General features: G+C 38.8%; 1 protein-coding gene across 2 annotated transcripts in view; it reads left to right on the top strand.

The window, feature by feature from the left end:
- The first annotated feature begins 48 nt into the window (after positions 1-48).
- LOC116625219 (cyclin-dependent kinase inhibitor 2A-like) overlaps positions 49-15,938 on the top strand; it is a 27,767-nt gene continuing 11,877 nt past the window's right edge. Inside the window, exon 1 of one of the 2 annotated variants that reach the window (XM_032393620.1) lies at positions 49-236. In XM_032393620.1, the coding sequence (XP_032249511.1) occupies positions 69-236 (168 nt within the window). In that variant the 5' untranslated portion in view covers positions 49-68. Of the gene's footprint in view, positions 237-722; positions 862-15,938 lie in introns of those variants that run through there. The other variant, XM_032393622.1, reaches the window with a different exon arrangement.

Here is a 15,938-nt window from a genome sequence, read left to right on the forward strand (position 1 = left end):
AGTGGAGCTTAGCGCCATTTCTTTCAAAACCGACATCCAGCCTCCTGAATGGCTGATGCAGCGCTGTGATGACCTTGCTTTTCCTTTCTTTTTCTCTTTTAAATAATCCGGTTTGGAGCGATGGAAGACCCTTAGCGAGTGGCGCGAGGAATAAAAGAAGGGGGGTTGGGGAGCCGGGGCGCGAGCAGGACTGGAAGCAGCCGCAACGCGGTGGTTCCTGCTTACGGCCGTGTCAGGTGACAAATGTTGCGAGGGGGCGGGGGCCTGGAGATGCGTTCTGGCGACAGGCCCTTGAGCTGTCACCGCGTGGGGCGCCGGCGCGGAGGGTGGGAAGGTGGGGGAGAGCGCGGATCGGGCGGGAAAGAGGAGGCGGGGGGAGGGAGGGGAACCTTGGGTGCTTGCCGCCCGCGCGCGCGCAGCCCTCGGGCTTCACCACCGGCCTTTCCCGCGCGCGCCGGGCGCAGAACGGTTCTGAGATCGGGGGGAGGTCTGGGGGCGCGCGAGCGCGCGCAGGGAACGCGGGGGCGCGCCTGCGGGGCGGGGATGGGCGGGGGGCGGTGCGTGGGTCCCAGTCGGCGATCGGGGGGCGGGCGCGGCGCTGCCTACCTCTGATGCCAAAAGGCGGCGCAGCGGTCGCGGAGCACAGAGGAGGTGGCGGCGGCGAGAGTATGGTGCGCGCGTTTTTGATCACAGTGCGGATTCGGCGCGCTGGTGGCCCGCCGCGAGTGAGGGCTTTTGTGGTGCGGATCACGCGGCCCGCGGGTGAGTGGGCAGAGCCGGGTGTGCGGGCCGCTGCGGCCCTGGTGTTAAAGCTAGTGAGGAGCCGTCGCAGACCGCAGCAGCCGCATCCTAGAAGAGCAGGTAAGAAAGGCCTCGAAAAGTCCCGGGCGCAGTCGGCCCTTGGAAGATTTTGTTTGGTATGATTTAATACAGATAAACCATCTTCCGGACCAGGATAGGAGGAGGAGGTTTCTAGGGGTGGAAGCTCTCTCCCCTCTTTCCCCATTCGGGTTACAGTTACTTAGAGGTGCGGTGCTCCGAATATCTTGAGCCCAGAGCCCCCTTCACACACCTCCTCAATCCAGTGAAACTCCGGGGAGAAGCGGGAGATTCTAACCCACCTGAGAAGTCAGTCACTCCTGAATTTCCTGGGTGGGAGTCATTAAACACACACATACACACACACACACACACATACCACATAACACACACACCCCACATAGCACACAACACACACACACACCCACACACACACAGTGAAGGTGTATTTCTAGGGCACTTTATTTCGCCCTGGAGGAAAGTATTACTAACGGTGTTGGTTTTATGTGGGCCACCTGTTTTCTCCCCTGCCAGGTCAACCCTCTCTGCTTACAGTAGGTGGAGGATGTTCCAGGGTGGGTGCTCGCACATGGTTTGACTTCCCGAAATAGTAACACTGATCGAAGGAGCAAACACTTGCTTTTGTGGTCAGTAGAGAGTTGGGCTTTGGTAGTAAGATGGAGATCTCATATTTGGAGCCCTAACAGATTCAAACTGCTCGGGATGATGCTTAGCAAAATGTTTAGCAAAAAACATATCTATTGTGGTGAGTCTGAGCAATCACAACCGATCATATTTTAATCATATCAGGCCACAATTAACACTTTTTAAAAAATGAGGCCTACTTGAAAAACAAAATCCTAGGTAGTTTTGTCCTCACATCAGACAAATCTTTACTCGGTGTAATTTCCTATGACCAGAAAAATTGAAAATCTATATTGCTACAATATGCAGAATCCTAGTTAGAATTTGGATATAAATCTAAAAGCAATTTCATGAAGCTTCATTTTTGTGACCTTACTTGGGGCATCCATTTTCCCCAGGTATAGATGTTTTGAAAAAGCAAAGGCCAGGAGAAGGGGAATTATTTTTTTATTGTAACGTTAATAGGCCTTTGTCATGTAAGTGTAAAACTGTTAAAACTACGGGTGTTTAGTTAGGTGCCTCAATTCACAAAAATTTACAAGCAGGGGCGCCTGGCTGGCTCAGTCCGAAGAGCCGGCAACTCTTGATCTCGGGGTTGTAAGTTCGAGCCCCACGTTTGTGTAGAGATTACTTAAAAATAAAATCTTAAAAAATTTACAAACAACTTATAGGGTAAATACACATTTTCTTTTTCATATTATTATGAAAGTTCAGTTTTTTAAAAGAATTAGTAAGAGCTTGTAAAGGATTTCATGCTATGTTGCTGGACTTAACTTCAGTTCATTTTAAAACATTAACAAGACCCTGTTTGTTTGTTTCTTTTATGGTGCTTTATTCTGACCAGCAAACGTTTAACCACCATATGTTTTTGAATATCAGAGTTGTTACTATTACTCTCTACTTAAAGCTATTTACTTAAAGTATTAGGTTGCTTCTGGAAATCTCTAATAACAAAGTAGAAAATTTTAATCTATGTAAATATCATAATTATGTGTTTTCTATTTTAGGACTACACAATGTAATACTGTAATTACTTTAAGTTAGATACAGTATTTTTATATTTTTATGAAATGTTAAAAATATAAAAATAATAGGCTCATGGAAAGTAGCCATTTATTTTTTGTTACTTAAGTATAAATCAATTTTCAGGACTAATATGTAAAGTTATTTAAAAATGTATTGACTAGGGGCGCCTGGGTGGCTCAGTTGGTTAAGCAGCTGCCTTCGGCTCAGGTCATGATCCTGGGGTCCTGGGATCGAGCCCCACGTCCAGCTCCCTGCTCAGCGGAGAGCCTGCTTCTCCCTCTCCCTCTGCCTGCCACTCTGCCTACTTGTGCTCTCTCTCTCTCTCTGTCAAATAAATAAATAAAATCTTTTAAAAAAATGTATTGACTATTTGAAAAGCCCAATTTTTAGTAAATATCTGGCCCAATTTTTAGTGAATATCTGAAGACAGGACACACAACTTAGGTAGAATAGAATATGTCTTAAAAAGTTGTGCAATTATCCTTTACTTGTGAAATTATACACATATGTGACATATGGAAGTATTAATTATAAGTGATGTTTGATGATATATTTCACATAAATATATATTATGCCTATGGTTATACTGACTTAAGAATATATATGGATGGTAATTATACTGGGACTAATTCAATTTCTTAAGAACCACAATGCTAAAAAATTATTTGTATGAATTACTTAATATTAATACAAATATATAAGATGTAATTATTTTTTATTTTTAAGGTTTCTGCAACTATGTTCATTATGACTTTTTTTTTATATGACTGGAAAATGTATATAATAAAATTCCATATTACTAGTTTCTTTTTCACACATGCCTGATGAATTACATTAATTGATTTGTTACTTCTACCTTGGTGTGTTTACAAAACAGTTGTATTTTTATGACATGAAGTATTTATTTGTTTACTCCTATTTGGGAACCCTTAGGGTTTTTTATCACCTTTAACAGCATAGCGTTCTCTCAAGGTAAGCACTGTACATTAGCATAAACCATTATTCCCAACGTGTACATGATCCCCAGGTTGTATTATGTTCTAAAGAAACAGTGACACTTTCAGTAAGCAAAACGTAATATTCATTTACTTCTTTGGGGACTCTTGAATTTTAAAAAGTTCATTGTCATCCTAAGGTAGGGAGGACATAACCTTGTCTATGTTCGTAATATTTTATAAGTCTCTTTGATTACATGGTAGTTCATCACTAGTAACTACCGTAGTAGAGTTAAGCTAAATCACTTTTCCAACACGTGAATGACTCCTATTAGTAAAGTGATCCAAATCATCTCAAAAATACTTTCTTAAAGGAAGGCTAAACATTTGACCCAGTATTTTTATTCTTTTTAATTTTTAATCCTTTTTGAGAAGCATAACAATCTCACTTGCCCCCTCCATACTAAAATACCTTAGGCCAGAGAATCCTTCTGTCTGCTGCAAAATCTGACTTGAGAAAAAATTTTTGTGGTGCTTTATTTCTACAGTTTAAATTATGTAAACAATGGATGTTCTTTCACTTTCTAAATATAAAATTATTGTATTGAATAGCTTTTTTAAAAAGCTACAGATATCAAAATTCTCGTTCTCACATAATGATCACTAATATTGTGTCTGTTTATTGACTAATGAGATTAATGCACTTTTTAAACACCCCACTGGCAAGGACATTGTTATTGTAGGTATGAAGAACTTTTAAAATATCCATACATTTTTGGAGGCACCTGGCTGGCTCAGTCCCTAAAGCACATGACTCTTGATCTTGGGGTCCTGAGTTCAAGCCCCACGTAGGGCATAGTGTTTACTTTAAAAATTTTTTAATCAGAAAAAAAATATTCATACATTTTATTCAACTATTCTCTGTGTAGGCATCATCCAACGAAAGAAAGATTATGACAAAGATCAATAGACAGATAAATAGTAGCAAGAAATTGAAAATTGCCTTGAATTCTAACAATAAGATGTTAAATTGTGACATGAAACTATACTCTGGAATAATGGTCTGGAATATTCTGGACTCTGGAATATTATAGACAATCATTTCTGAAGAATATTTAATAGAATGTGAAATGATTACATTATAAGGTTAGGTGATTTTTCAAGATTCGAAACAGTAAACAGTTCTTATTTTTGCTTTTCCTCTTTTCCTCTCTCTGGACACACACACACATACACACCCTGTTTATGTACCAAAATACCTATAGTGCTTTCCTTAGGTTGGGGGGACTGGGATTGGTAATCTTTAATTTTTTCGTTATACTTTCCAGTTTTCCAAAGTGTGATGACCGTCAGCAGTAAAAAACATAGGTCATTTTCGAAGCCTGAAATGATCCTACGTTACGGATGAACTAGAGCCTGCTTAGCGTTAGACTGGGGGAGACAGTGAGGAAACTGAGTTGTGCAAGTATCATATGTAAGAAGGTTCTTGTAAAGTCTGGAGAAAGCACGAGAGAGTTGTGACTTAAGACTAACGCACGCCGTGCCTATTCACAACCTACTTCGTTTTTACCTAGACGATAAATGCATGGCTGTGTTAATTTCCCAGGTGCCTGGGCGTTAGGCCTGCTGTCACAAAACTTGCCCCCTTCTAGGAATCCCTCTCCCGAGTCCTCTCCCGACCACTTCAAGCTGGGGCTCACCGCCTCCCAGAGCCGGACGGGGGTTGCAACGGGCCTCCCCAGAACCCCAGAAAGAGCCCGCCAGCAGGAAGCGAGACTCGAAGCTTTTCGGACCTCCCCTCCCCCACCTCCCGGCTGCAACCAGCCTCCAGGACCCTATCTCCTCCCCACCCTCTCAATTCCTAGAGACGCTGCGGATTCCTGGAAATTTAATTGGCAGCTGGCGTAGGACTCTCTAGCAAGAGTTGAGAGGCATGGCCCACTGATCATCCCACTCCGCGAATGCACCCCTTCAGCTTTTAGCCGCCCCTGAGCCTCGCCCCACACCCCAACTATTTCTTCAAGTAAGATTTGATCAGAGTAACAGACCAGGGGTTACACGTAGAGCGGGAATGGGGCTTCACTAGATGGAGGAGGAAGTGGGGGCAGGCAGAGGCTGAGGTGGCCTCGTGGATTCAAGAGAGGTGCAAGGTAGGACCGAGGACGTCTCTTGGTCACCTCCCCAGCTTGGAACTAGCTAGCCTTTTTTTCTAGAGGGGAGGATCCGGGAATGGATCAGGTTGACTCCGAGACACCGTGGGGAAAGTGTCCAAAACTTGGCAGCTTATCCCTTCCGGGCCAGGTGGTGACCAAAGAGTATTGAAAAGGCCTCCTCCTCTTTGTTCCTCTGTCTGTGGTACAAGAGGGTAAGGAGCATGACCCGTAGTATTTTTCCAGTGATGAAGAAGTTGCCTCAAATTCTTCTCTCAACTGTTTTCTTCTCATACTGCAGCTTTCCTCAGGTTTGAGAACTTCCCCTCAGTTAAAAAAAAAAAAAAAAATGTCAGTAAGTATTAAAACAAGACCAACTTCTATGACAGTAAGCCAACCAATGGAGAAAACCTTGGGAATAAATAAAGGCTTTGTTCAGTAGGGGAAAGAAGGCCTCTATAAGGCTCTCCTCCATCCTAGAAAATGCCCACCAACTTGGGACCTGCACAGATTCACCATATCCTAATTCATGTTATTTCAATGTGTATGTACATTGACAGTTGTTGAACTTACTAAGGGTCAGTAGCATTTGTTTTTTAGAGAAAGGAAAATTGAAGAAAATCTCTGCTTCTCAGTGCAGTTATTTATTTCATGAGCCCTAGAATGATTGCTGCAACTGGGCAGACCTACATAATGAGAAAGAAGTAATAAAAGGGAAAAAAATTAAAACCATCCACCACAAGACTTAAAATTCCAGTGCCTCAGAGGTCCTTCAAAAAATAAGTTGATTTTTATTTTTTATATTGTAAGTCTTATAATGGCTCTGTTCATGAAAATATAAAAATGTTATCACAAATGACTTTTTAATTCTTGTTTGACAAGATCTCAGTTTTCCCCTTCACCTCAAAAAAAAGGGGGGGCTCAGAATAATTTAAATGGTTTCAAGCCAGTAGGAAGAAAGGTTCTCTAGGGGTTCAGAACTATATGAACAAAGATATGTAATCTCTTAAACAAACTGAAACTAATAAAATTGTGCAATCAGAGTGGTGTAAATAAATATGCCTTTACTTTCTCAATTTAAGCATGAGATTAGTGAGAAGTCGAACTAAGGCAAGGCTTATCAGGAGCATCATTACCTGAACTGCTGTTTAGAATATACATTTCTGGGGCCCATTCCCAGAAAATCTAATTCAGCATATTTGCTGTGAGTCCCAAGAATCTGCATTTTAAAAAGCGCTTGAGGGGGATTCTGTTACAGGTGGCCTTTCTGCAACACCATTTGGCAAATATGGACAGTGTTGCTTTTTAAACCTTATTTTTGCTTATTTATTTTTAAATCAAGGCCCTGGCCTTTTAGGTAAGATTTAAATTTTAGAATCAGTCAGTCACACTTTGGGTCCCAGGAAGGATACTGAGAATCTGAGTAATCAATGAAGGAGCTATTTTACTAAACAAGGGAGACTTTATTATTATGTGATCCTTCATCTGAATTGGAAGATTATCTTTTAGATGCCAGATTTTTACTATCAGAACATATTTTGGGGAGGGGGAAGGTTGTAACAGGATATACTTGTGTGTTAAAGCTTGTAGCACCAGACAGAAAATTTCCACATAAAACATTTATGATATTTTAGAAATTTTATCTTTTTGAAACACTATACGTACTTACCCCTGCTTACATACGATGAATAGTTCCAGATAGATAGATAGATAGATAGATAGATAGATAGATAGATAATAAGGGGTTTCTCTCAGTTCATTTTATTATCCAAACAGAAACCAGGCTGGTAAACATGATAATCTAAAATGATGTAAGAGAGGAAAAAAAAAACAGAGAAATGTTTCACAGGTTTAAATGGTATTTATAGATCAAGGCAAAATTGCCATAGAATGTCACCAAAAGAGCATAAAGCACTTGTGGACAAAATTATGGGGTCTCTGTATCTCTGCAAAAGCACAACGACCAGAGAGGAAATATATGTAACTAATGTAAGCGAAAAAATAATTAGCCATTCTAAGAAAAACTAAAATATTATGCCTTCCAAATTATCATTTTTCTGCCTTTCAAGTACAATTTGTCTCATGTTATACCTACTTTGCTGGTGTATTAGGGAAGCTTATGTTTTGCTTTCTTTCTTTCTTTTTTTTGAGTGCCACCATTTTCTTGCTCTGAATCTCTGAGGCTGCCAGATCCTCTGACTCAGCAACTGTACAACTCTTTCACTCAATTTAAAGAAACAACAGCCATCCAAAGAACGACGACTCCCCCCCAGCAAATCTTTCTCACCTGTAGAACAAATAGTGTACTTTAACTTCGGAATAATTGCTAAAATTCCAAGTGTTCCATACCACATGGGACACTTGGAATTTTACTCGGTTCAGTTTACATGCTGAATAATTGAAGCTGATTATATTTCATGGAACATACGATTTTTAAAAGAAGCTTTATTGAAACTTTCTTCCAAAAGCCTACGGTCAAGTTTGCTTTCTCTATTCTTTCAAAATAATTATGAGGGGCCTAACAGTAATAGAACACATCAACTCACATCATCTCATTCAGTTGTCACATTATCCTTCTGTTTTAGAGATTTTATTTTCTCGTTTTATAGACTGGAGACTGGGGTTCAGATAAGTCGTTGTATGGTCTGCCAAAAGTCATTCACCAGTAATTCATGGACAGTTGAACTGGTGTGCTTCTTGCCCCAAGTGCCCACACTTACCACCTTATAATTTTATTATATAAATATTTTTTATATTTATTTATATATATTTTTTATTATATAAATATAAATATATATATATAGTATAAATTACTTATTCCCCACTTTGACTTAAGAGTAATCAATGGGAAATCTATGCACAAGCATAAGAATCACTTAAGCATGAAGTAGAAAAGTCACTTTCTTGAAATACATGACCTGGGATTAGATTGTTTCCTTTACTTACTAGTTGTGTACTATTAGGACTAAGTACTTAAAGCACTCAGTGTTTCCATTTTCTCATCTGTAAACCTGAGACAGTAGCCTATAGTATTCATCTAATAAAAACTAGATATAATAGTATATGTAAAGATACATTAGGAACTTTCAACTGGCATACATTTGTCAGTTGTTGTTAAAATGCCAAATGAAACTATGCCCTTAAAAGCACATTAGTTTACTTTTACAGTAAGTGCCTACTTAATTTGACTTTAATTATTCAGATTAGCAGGAAATTCCTGAACTCCACTTTTAAAAATGTACATATCATAATAAAAATATATTTATCAGTTCAAATCCCTGCCACATTCCAAGGTGTCATGTGAAATCAATGTAAATTTGCCTACTTTTTTTAACCCATACCTGTACAGAAACCCTGTGTGATGGTCTTTACAGTATGACTCAGAACTGTAGTATTCATAATCATTAAGTAGATATTAAACAATATTCATGACCTCTGCTTTCTAAGATGAAGAAATCAAATTAGTTTTAGAAAGCTGAAAAAAGTTATTGACCTGCCTTCAATTATCAAAAAACTCAATATAATAATTTCTGGAGGGAACACTGAGGTAGTAGACTCCTAACTCCTCCAGAAGGTTGCCACCAGTCTAAACATCTGAATCAATAGTGTTGGCACAGAATTTTGTAAAAAAAAAAAAAAAATTAGTATAAAAATGCTGTGTGTGAGAGAGAGAGAATGCAAGGAAAGAGGAGTAGAAAGATTAAAGTCATCCTCAGAACCTTCAGAATCTCTGCCTTGGAAGGTGGCATGCAATTATTTACATTTAGGAGGATATCAAAAAGATGAGATATATTATGTAAACTTCCTTAAGGCAAAATTGACTTAGGTGTATAAAACTGGTGCAGAGTAAACATAAATTGTATTCTGTTATCATTGCCTTTTTAAAAATGAAGTATGGAAGTTATCATCTTAACCATAAGAAAGAAAAATATAAAACTGTACTTTCTCTTTTTTTAAGATTTTATTTATTTATTTAACACACACACACACAGAGGGAGAGCGAGGGCACAAGCAGGGGGAAGGGCAGGCAGGGGAGAAGCAAACTCCCCGCTGAGCAGGGAGCTTGATGTGGGGCTCCATCCCAGGACCCTGGGATCACGCCCTGAGCTGAAGGTAGATGCTCAACCGACTGAGCCACCCAGGCGCCCCAAAGCTGTACTTTCAACCCAGAGACTCAAAGGAAAACATGAGTGGAGATGTTACATCTGTAAGTATTTCCTGATTTATTCAGAGTTGATACATATCATCATGAAATTGATTCCTTCCAGAGGAGTTTAATCACATATTAGGTGAAGAATGTCACTTGAGGAAGAGCGATCCAAAACAAGAATTATTATAATCTTTTATAGTATCAGGTGACATTTTGGCTTCAGAAGTCCAGGAAAAAAAAAATGTTTTGAACATAACAGTAGGACTATAGAGCCCCAAGAAGGCAGGCTACTCTTAAAGAGGGCAACCAGTTCTCCATTTGAAGAGGAAATCTTCAACTTAAATGATTCCCCCTGAAATTAGAATATCCTAAGTCACTGTTAAATCCAGTCAACCATGAACAGTCAATTCCCACCCCCAAGAGTGAAGACTTAAAAGAATATTATTTCTCTGTGAGTTTCAATTGTTTCTTTGCATTCTAGTAGCACATACATACATCAGCAGCATAAGCAAAAATAGAATAGTATATGTGTTCATGCTTAGCAATTAAGAGGGCAACATGTGTTTGAAAGGAGAAAATCTATTCCATGAGTGGGAAAAAGAGGGAGGTTGGGAATAGAGGTTTAAAGAAGGTAAACTTTATAATCCCTCAATTTTGCCTGTAGTTTCCCCATTGTACCTGATATATGACCTGCACACCAAGTAATGGTGGTGGGTGGCAAAGAATGCAGGGAAAACACTGAACACTCACTTGCTTCATTGTTACTTCCCATGATTTAATGAAGGTTTTTGTGCAAGTTCTTTTGTTTTAACACAGCCAACTTTATTACGAAGAAGGTCTGTTTTCAGGGGGTTAGAATTCAAAGAAGATAATCACACCTTTTGGGAGGGAGTTGGCTTGTTCAAACCACAGGTACCCACCAGAATGTATAGTAACAACAACAACAAAAATACCCCAGAGGAAATTGACTTTGACGGCCTAAATGAGTAACATGATAGTAAATGTCATATCTATTCTCCAAAAAAGGAAGTTCTATTTATTAAGAGCCTACTGTGTGCTTAGATTTTATATATCTGACATTCTTTATTCTTTATAATAACCTATGAGGTAAGCTTTATTTCCCCCACTTTTGAGAGGTGGGAAGATGGAGGCTCTTGATATAATGAGCAGTGGGTATTATATACAACTGATGAGTCACTGAACTCTACCTCTGAAAATACTAATACACTGTATGTTTATTAATTGAATTGAAATTTTAAAAAAGTTCCCATAACTATTAAAGCCCACAGAGCTAGTAAAGGAGGGATCGGGTCTATGAGGGTATAGAGACTGGGACTGTCTCATTATCATGCTTCATTTGTGTCTCCTCCAAGACTGTTAAGGATATGGTTGACATTCTCACCAACCACATCTCTCCAAGTCAGAGTAAGTAGCTGAAGCCACAGAAAGATTATGGAGAGAGGATTGATTTCAAGACCTGCAACAAATATTTATTAACTGTGCAACCATGACAATGTACCACCCCTCCATTTTCTTATCTATGAATCAAGGGGGTAGCTTTTTGAAAAGCAAATTGCAATATGTGGCAGAGCCTTATACTTTTTGAAAAACTGCAATACTATTTATTGTAGCAATTAGAAACCCCTAAAATATCTGACAACAGGGGCATCACTAAGTAAACTATAACACTGTCTCAGTGGAATGTGTTGCAACTGTTAAAAGTGGTGTTTATAGGGCTGCCTGGGTGGCTCAGTCGGTTAAGCATCTGCCTTCGGCTCAGGTCATGATCCCAGGGTCCTGGGATCGAGCCCTGCATCGCTTCTCCCTCTCCCACTCCCCCTGCTTGTGTGCCCTCTCTCGCTCTCTCTCTGTCGAATAAATAAATAAATAAAAGTGGTGTTTATAAAGTGATATTTTAGAGAATTTAGGGAAATGTTTTAATGAGAAGTGAGAGGAAAAGCTTATTTCAGAATTGTACTGTATCTACAAGAACTAAGCAAGGAAAAAAAATATTTCAAAATGTTAATAGTCACTGCTTCTGTGCAGTGTAATTTTTCATTTTCTTTATGTATCTCATTTCTTAAAAAATGTTTACACATGTGAACTATAATCAGGAAAAAATTATTCAAAAATGATCGAGTTAAGTGACTTTGAAAGGACATGAAGATCCAAATTTCTGTCATTATGTGTATTATTAACCACCAGTACATCACTCAGAAACACAGTAGTTTCTGAAAGTGGAGATCCTGTCATCTTAGTCCAGGATTTGCCACCTGCTCACGGGCACAGTTCTCAATGAAAAGAAACATTGCTGAGTTTGTCCACCATGTACTGTACAAATCAATCAACAGGGAGACACACCAGGGAGAGTGTTGACCTCTCAGATAGAACTGTTAACCTTGAGTTCGAACTCCCATCTCCTTGTGCATTGTTCCTTAAGCACTCTGGGCTTCTTTTCTGATCTATGAAGAAAGGATAATACTCTCTATCCCACAGGACAGCTGTGGGGTTAGAAATGATATAGGTAAAGCTGTTTAATGCTTGTCACATAGTTGGAGTTCAATAAATGGTAGCCATTATGATTTTCTTGGCAATTTTTTTTTAAGATTTTATTTATTTGACAGAGAGAGACACAGCGAGAGAAGGAACATAAGCAGAGGGAGTGGGAGAGGGAGAAGCAGACTTCCTGCCGAGCAGGAAGCCCAATGTGGGGCTGGATGCCAGGACCCTGGGATCATGACCTGAGCCGAAGGCAGACGCTTAACGACTGAGCCATCCAGGCGCCCTAATTTTCTTGGCAATTTTGAATGAATTTCCTATTGTCTCTATTTCTGTCTGTCTCTCCTTTAATTATATACCTTATTACTTATTTTGTTCCTCAGGATGAGGCTAATTCTCAATATCTGTGCAAGTAAACAAATTATACACATACACACAAATACATACTACAGATAGATACTTAGATAGATGTACATGGACACACAAACTATGCTAATATTTTAGTTTTCTCAGCTGGCCAAATAGCGACAGATAGATATAAGTAATTCACCTCAGAAACTTCTCAATATGCAAAAGCAGACATTTACAAAACAGCTGAATTCTGGAATGATTGTTTTCATGACCTGCAAAGATTCCTCATTTCATAAGAACCCACTCTATTGATACTTTTAATAGTAAACTCCTTCATAGATTTAAAATCACATTTGTTTTGCACACAATTTAGAAAAGACATCTGCTATATAATATGTAATACATTTCTAAATTGTCCTCAGAATGATTTTGGGAAGATGATAGGTACTGCAGATTCTATGCTCAGTTAATACTTTGGAAACTAAAGTTGAAAAGTTGTGACCTACCTATAATTATGCATCATGTTTATAATAAGTCATTTTGAGTTTTATGTTCCTTGCCAAAGTCCTGTCTGAGCAGGAAGAGAAAAATTATAGTAATTCTGAGTGAACGAAGATGTCATGGAGTCCCTAAAGAGTGCCTTACTTATAGCAAATATTCAATAATTGTGCTATATTGAATTTAATTAGAGAATATTACAAGAGAGAAGGAAACATCCTCCATCTTGCATTTTCCATAGAGCTAATCCGGGATCCTCTTTTCTCAGCAAACTTGTTGGAGGTCTGCTCTGTTTTCTCAGGGGTCTCCCTTTCATGTTAAAGGTACCTTTTCTTCTTGTGGAAAAATAAATAAAGGAAGACCTAGTCTTTCTTTGCCATTTTTCATGTAAGGAAGTCCTTGTTTCCCATTTAAAATACCCAGATTGGACACTGAAAACTTCAGAATTCTTACCCAAGGGCACTTCAAGAGGGGAACATGTTTCTTGGCTGAACAATAATATTTTGAGGCACAGTCATCAATATACTTGTTTTGTAAATGGGGATATTGAAGCCAGAATAATGTATGACCTGCTCAAGGTTATAGGCGGTAGAGCTAGACCTGCGGCTCTCTTTTCCTTACATTATTAACTTCTTCTATATTAAAGGGGTGCATGAAATTATTCTCTCATTGCCTTAGTCTTCAAATAATCCTGTTGCACCCAGCATTCAATCTTAGAGCCCATCTATTCAGACTTAACCCAGCTGTGTCCAGAAGCTCTTTCATGGAGAATACCTTGCTCTGATAAGCTATTTCCTAAGAACCTCTCTTTAATTATGGGATCCGCTCGAGAACCTGAAATACATCTTTTCCCTGCTAACACAGGTCTGAGGTGTCAGTTATCAGAATGCATTTTCCTTCTCCTATACTGTTAATGTAGACTCCCCTCAAGGGCTCATCCCATTTCAAAACCACCTTCCCCCTCCAGGGAAGCAAACATGTTGATGGTTGTTACCAATACACCCTCTTGACTAAGGACCCTTCTTTTTCTGTACCCATAGCTTAAAGCCAAGCACCTGACATACAGTATATGTCTTCAGTTACTCTTTGTCAAAGTTATGAATGATGGTTTTCAGAAAGGCAACTCTTACTTTTCTAATAAATGTATCATGTTCATTTAATTAATTAGAATAGCTAATATATGCACATAGTACAAAATTCAAACATTACAAGTTGCAGAATATGAAAAAGAAAGTCTCATGTCCATCCCAGTTCCTCATTTCCTTCCCCCACAGTTAATAGACTTTTCTGTATCTTTCCAGAGATATTCTACGTATATTTTATTTTTAACCTCAAACTATATTTTGAACAACTGTTTAGTAACAGTACTAATATTGGATATGGCAAAGAGATATATGTTTTTAAACACAGCTTTTGTGTGTGTTTCACTTGATATAATAACCTCATGAAGTAGAAAGAATAGAACAAGATAGATCTCACTTTAAAGATATGGACATTGAAGCTAAAAATAGTCTCAAAGGAGTTCATATTCAAAAAAGCAGTTCACTAGATACATCAGGACTGTCACTTGGTCCCAATTCAGAGCTACTTCTCCAAACCTTTTATTTTCCCAATAAAGTAATATTATCATATGATATGTTTGCACACAATGCATACCGTACCTTGCCAATCCTGCAATGCCTTGTCAGAACCAGAACCTAATTTCAAGATACTATCTTCTGAAATATCTTTTTATCTCTTTCTGGTGATGTGTTAAATTAATAGTCACATCTAGAATGACAATCTGAGCAGCCCTTCCCAGGCTCCTCTGACGTCTCTTTTTCCATTTTATTTTCCAACTTCTCGCCATACATCCCAGTGAATCACTTTCAGTGTTCCCAAACTTCCCCACCCTTTCCACCAAATTCTTTGATTTGTAGGGTTACTGGGGTAGCACCATTGCAAGGCTTTCTTTAAGTAAAATAGTCAGGTTCTCCTGAGTGTCATGATCTCCACCCTCAGCTGGGTTCTCCAGGCTGATGAAATATTTCTCTAAGTCCTACTCAGCCCATCCCTCTCTCCTCATAACATATTCTAAATCTTCACCATTCTCACTTCCTTTTTTAAACATAATTTAAATTCCAGTTAGTTTACATACAGTGTAATATTAGTTGCAGGTGTACAATTTAGTGATTCACTAATATTAGTTTTGGGTGTACGTTTAGTGATTATATGATTGCTTACATACAATACCTGGTGCTCATCACAAGTGCCCTCCTTAATCCCCATCACCCATTTCACCCCTCTCCCCAACCACCTCCCCCTGGTAACCATCAGTTTGTTCTCTATAGTTAAGAGTCTGTTTCTTGGTTTGACTCTCCTTTATTTCCCCTATGATCATTTGTTTTGTTTCTTAAATTCCACATATGAGTGAAATCATATGGTATTTGTCTTTCTCTGACCAACTTATTTCCCTTAGCATTATACTCTCAAATTCCATCCACCTCATTACAAATGGCAAGATTTCATTCTTTTTGATGGCTGAGTAATATTCCTGTGTATGTGTCTGTGTGTATGTATACCACATCTTTTTTATCCATTCATCAGTTGCTGGACACTTGGGCTCTTTCCATAATTGGCTATTCTAGATAATACTGCTGTAAACATGAGGGTGCATGTATCCCTTTGAATTAGTATTTTTGTGTTATTTGGGTAAATACCTAGTAGTACGATTGCTGGATCATAAGGTAATTCTTTTTTTCTTCTTTCTTTTTCTTTCTTTCTCTTTCTTTCTTTCTTTCTTTCTTTCTTTCTTTCTTCTTCTTCTTCTTCTTCTTCTTCTTCTTCTTCTTCTTCTTCTTCTTCTTCTTCTTCTTCTTCTTCTTT

The sequence above is a fragment of the Phoca vitulina genome, unplaced genomic scaffold, assembly GCF_004348235.1.
Source record: "Phoca vitulina isolate PV1807 unplaced genomic scaffold, GSC_HSeal_1.0 scaffold75, whole genome shotgun sequence".
In the NCBI taxonomy this organism is placed as follows: Eukaryota; Metazoa; Chordata; class Mammalia; order Carnivora; family Phocidae; genus Phoca; species Phoca vitulina.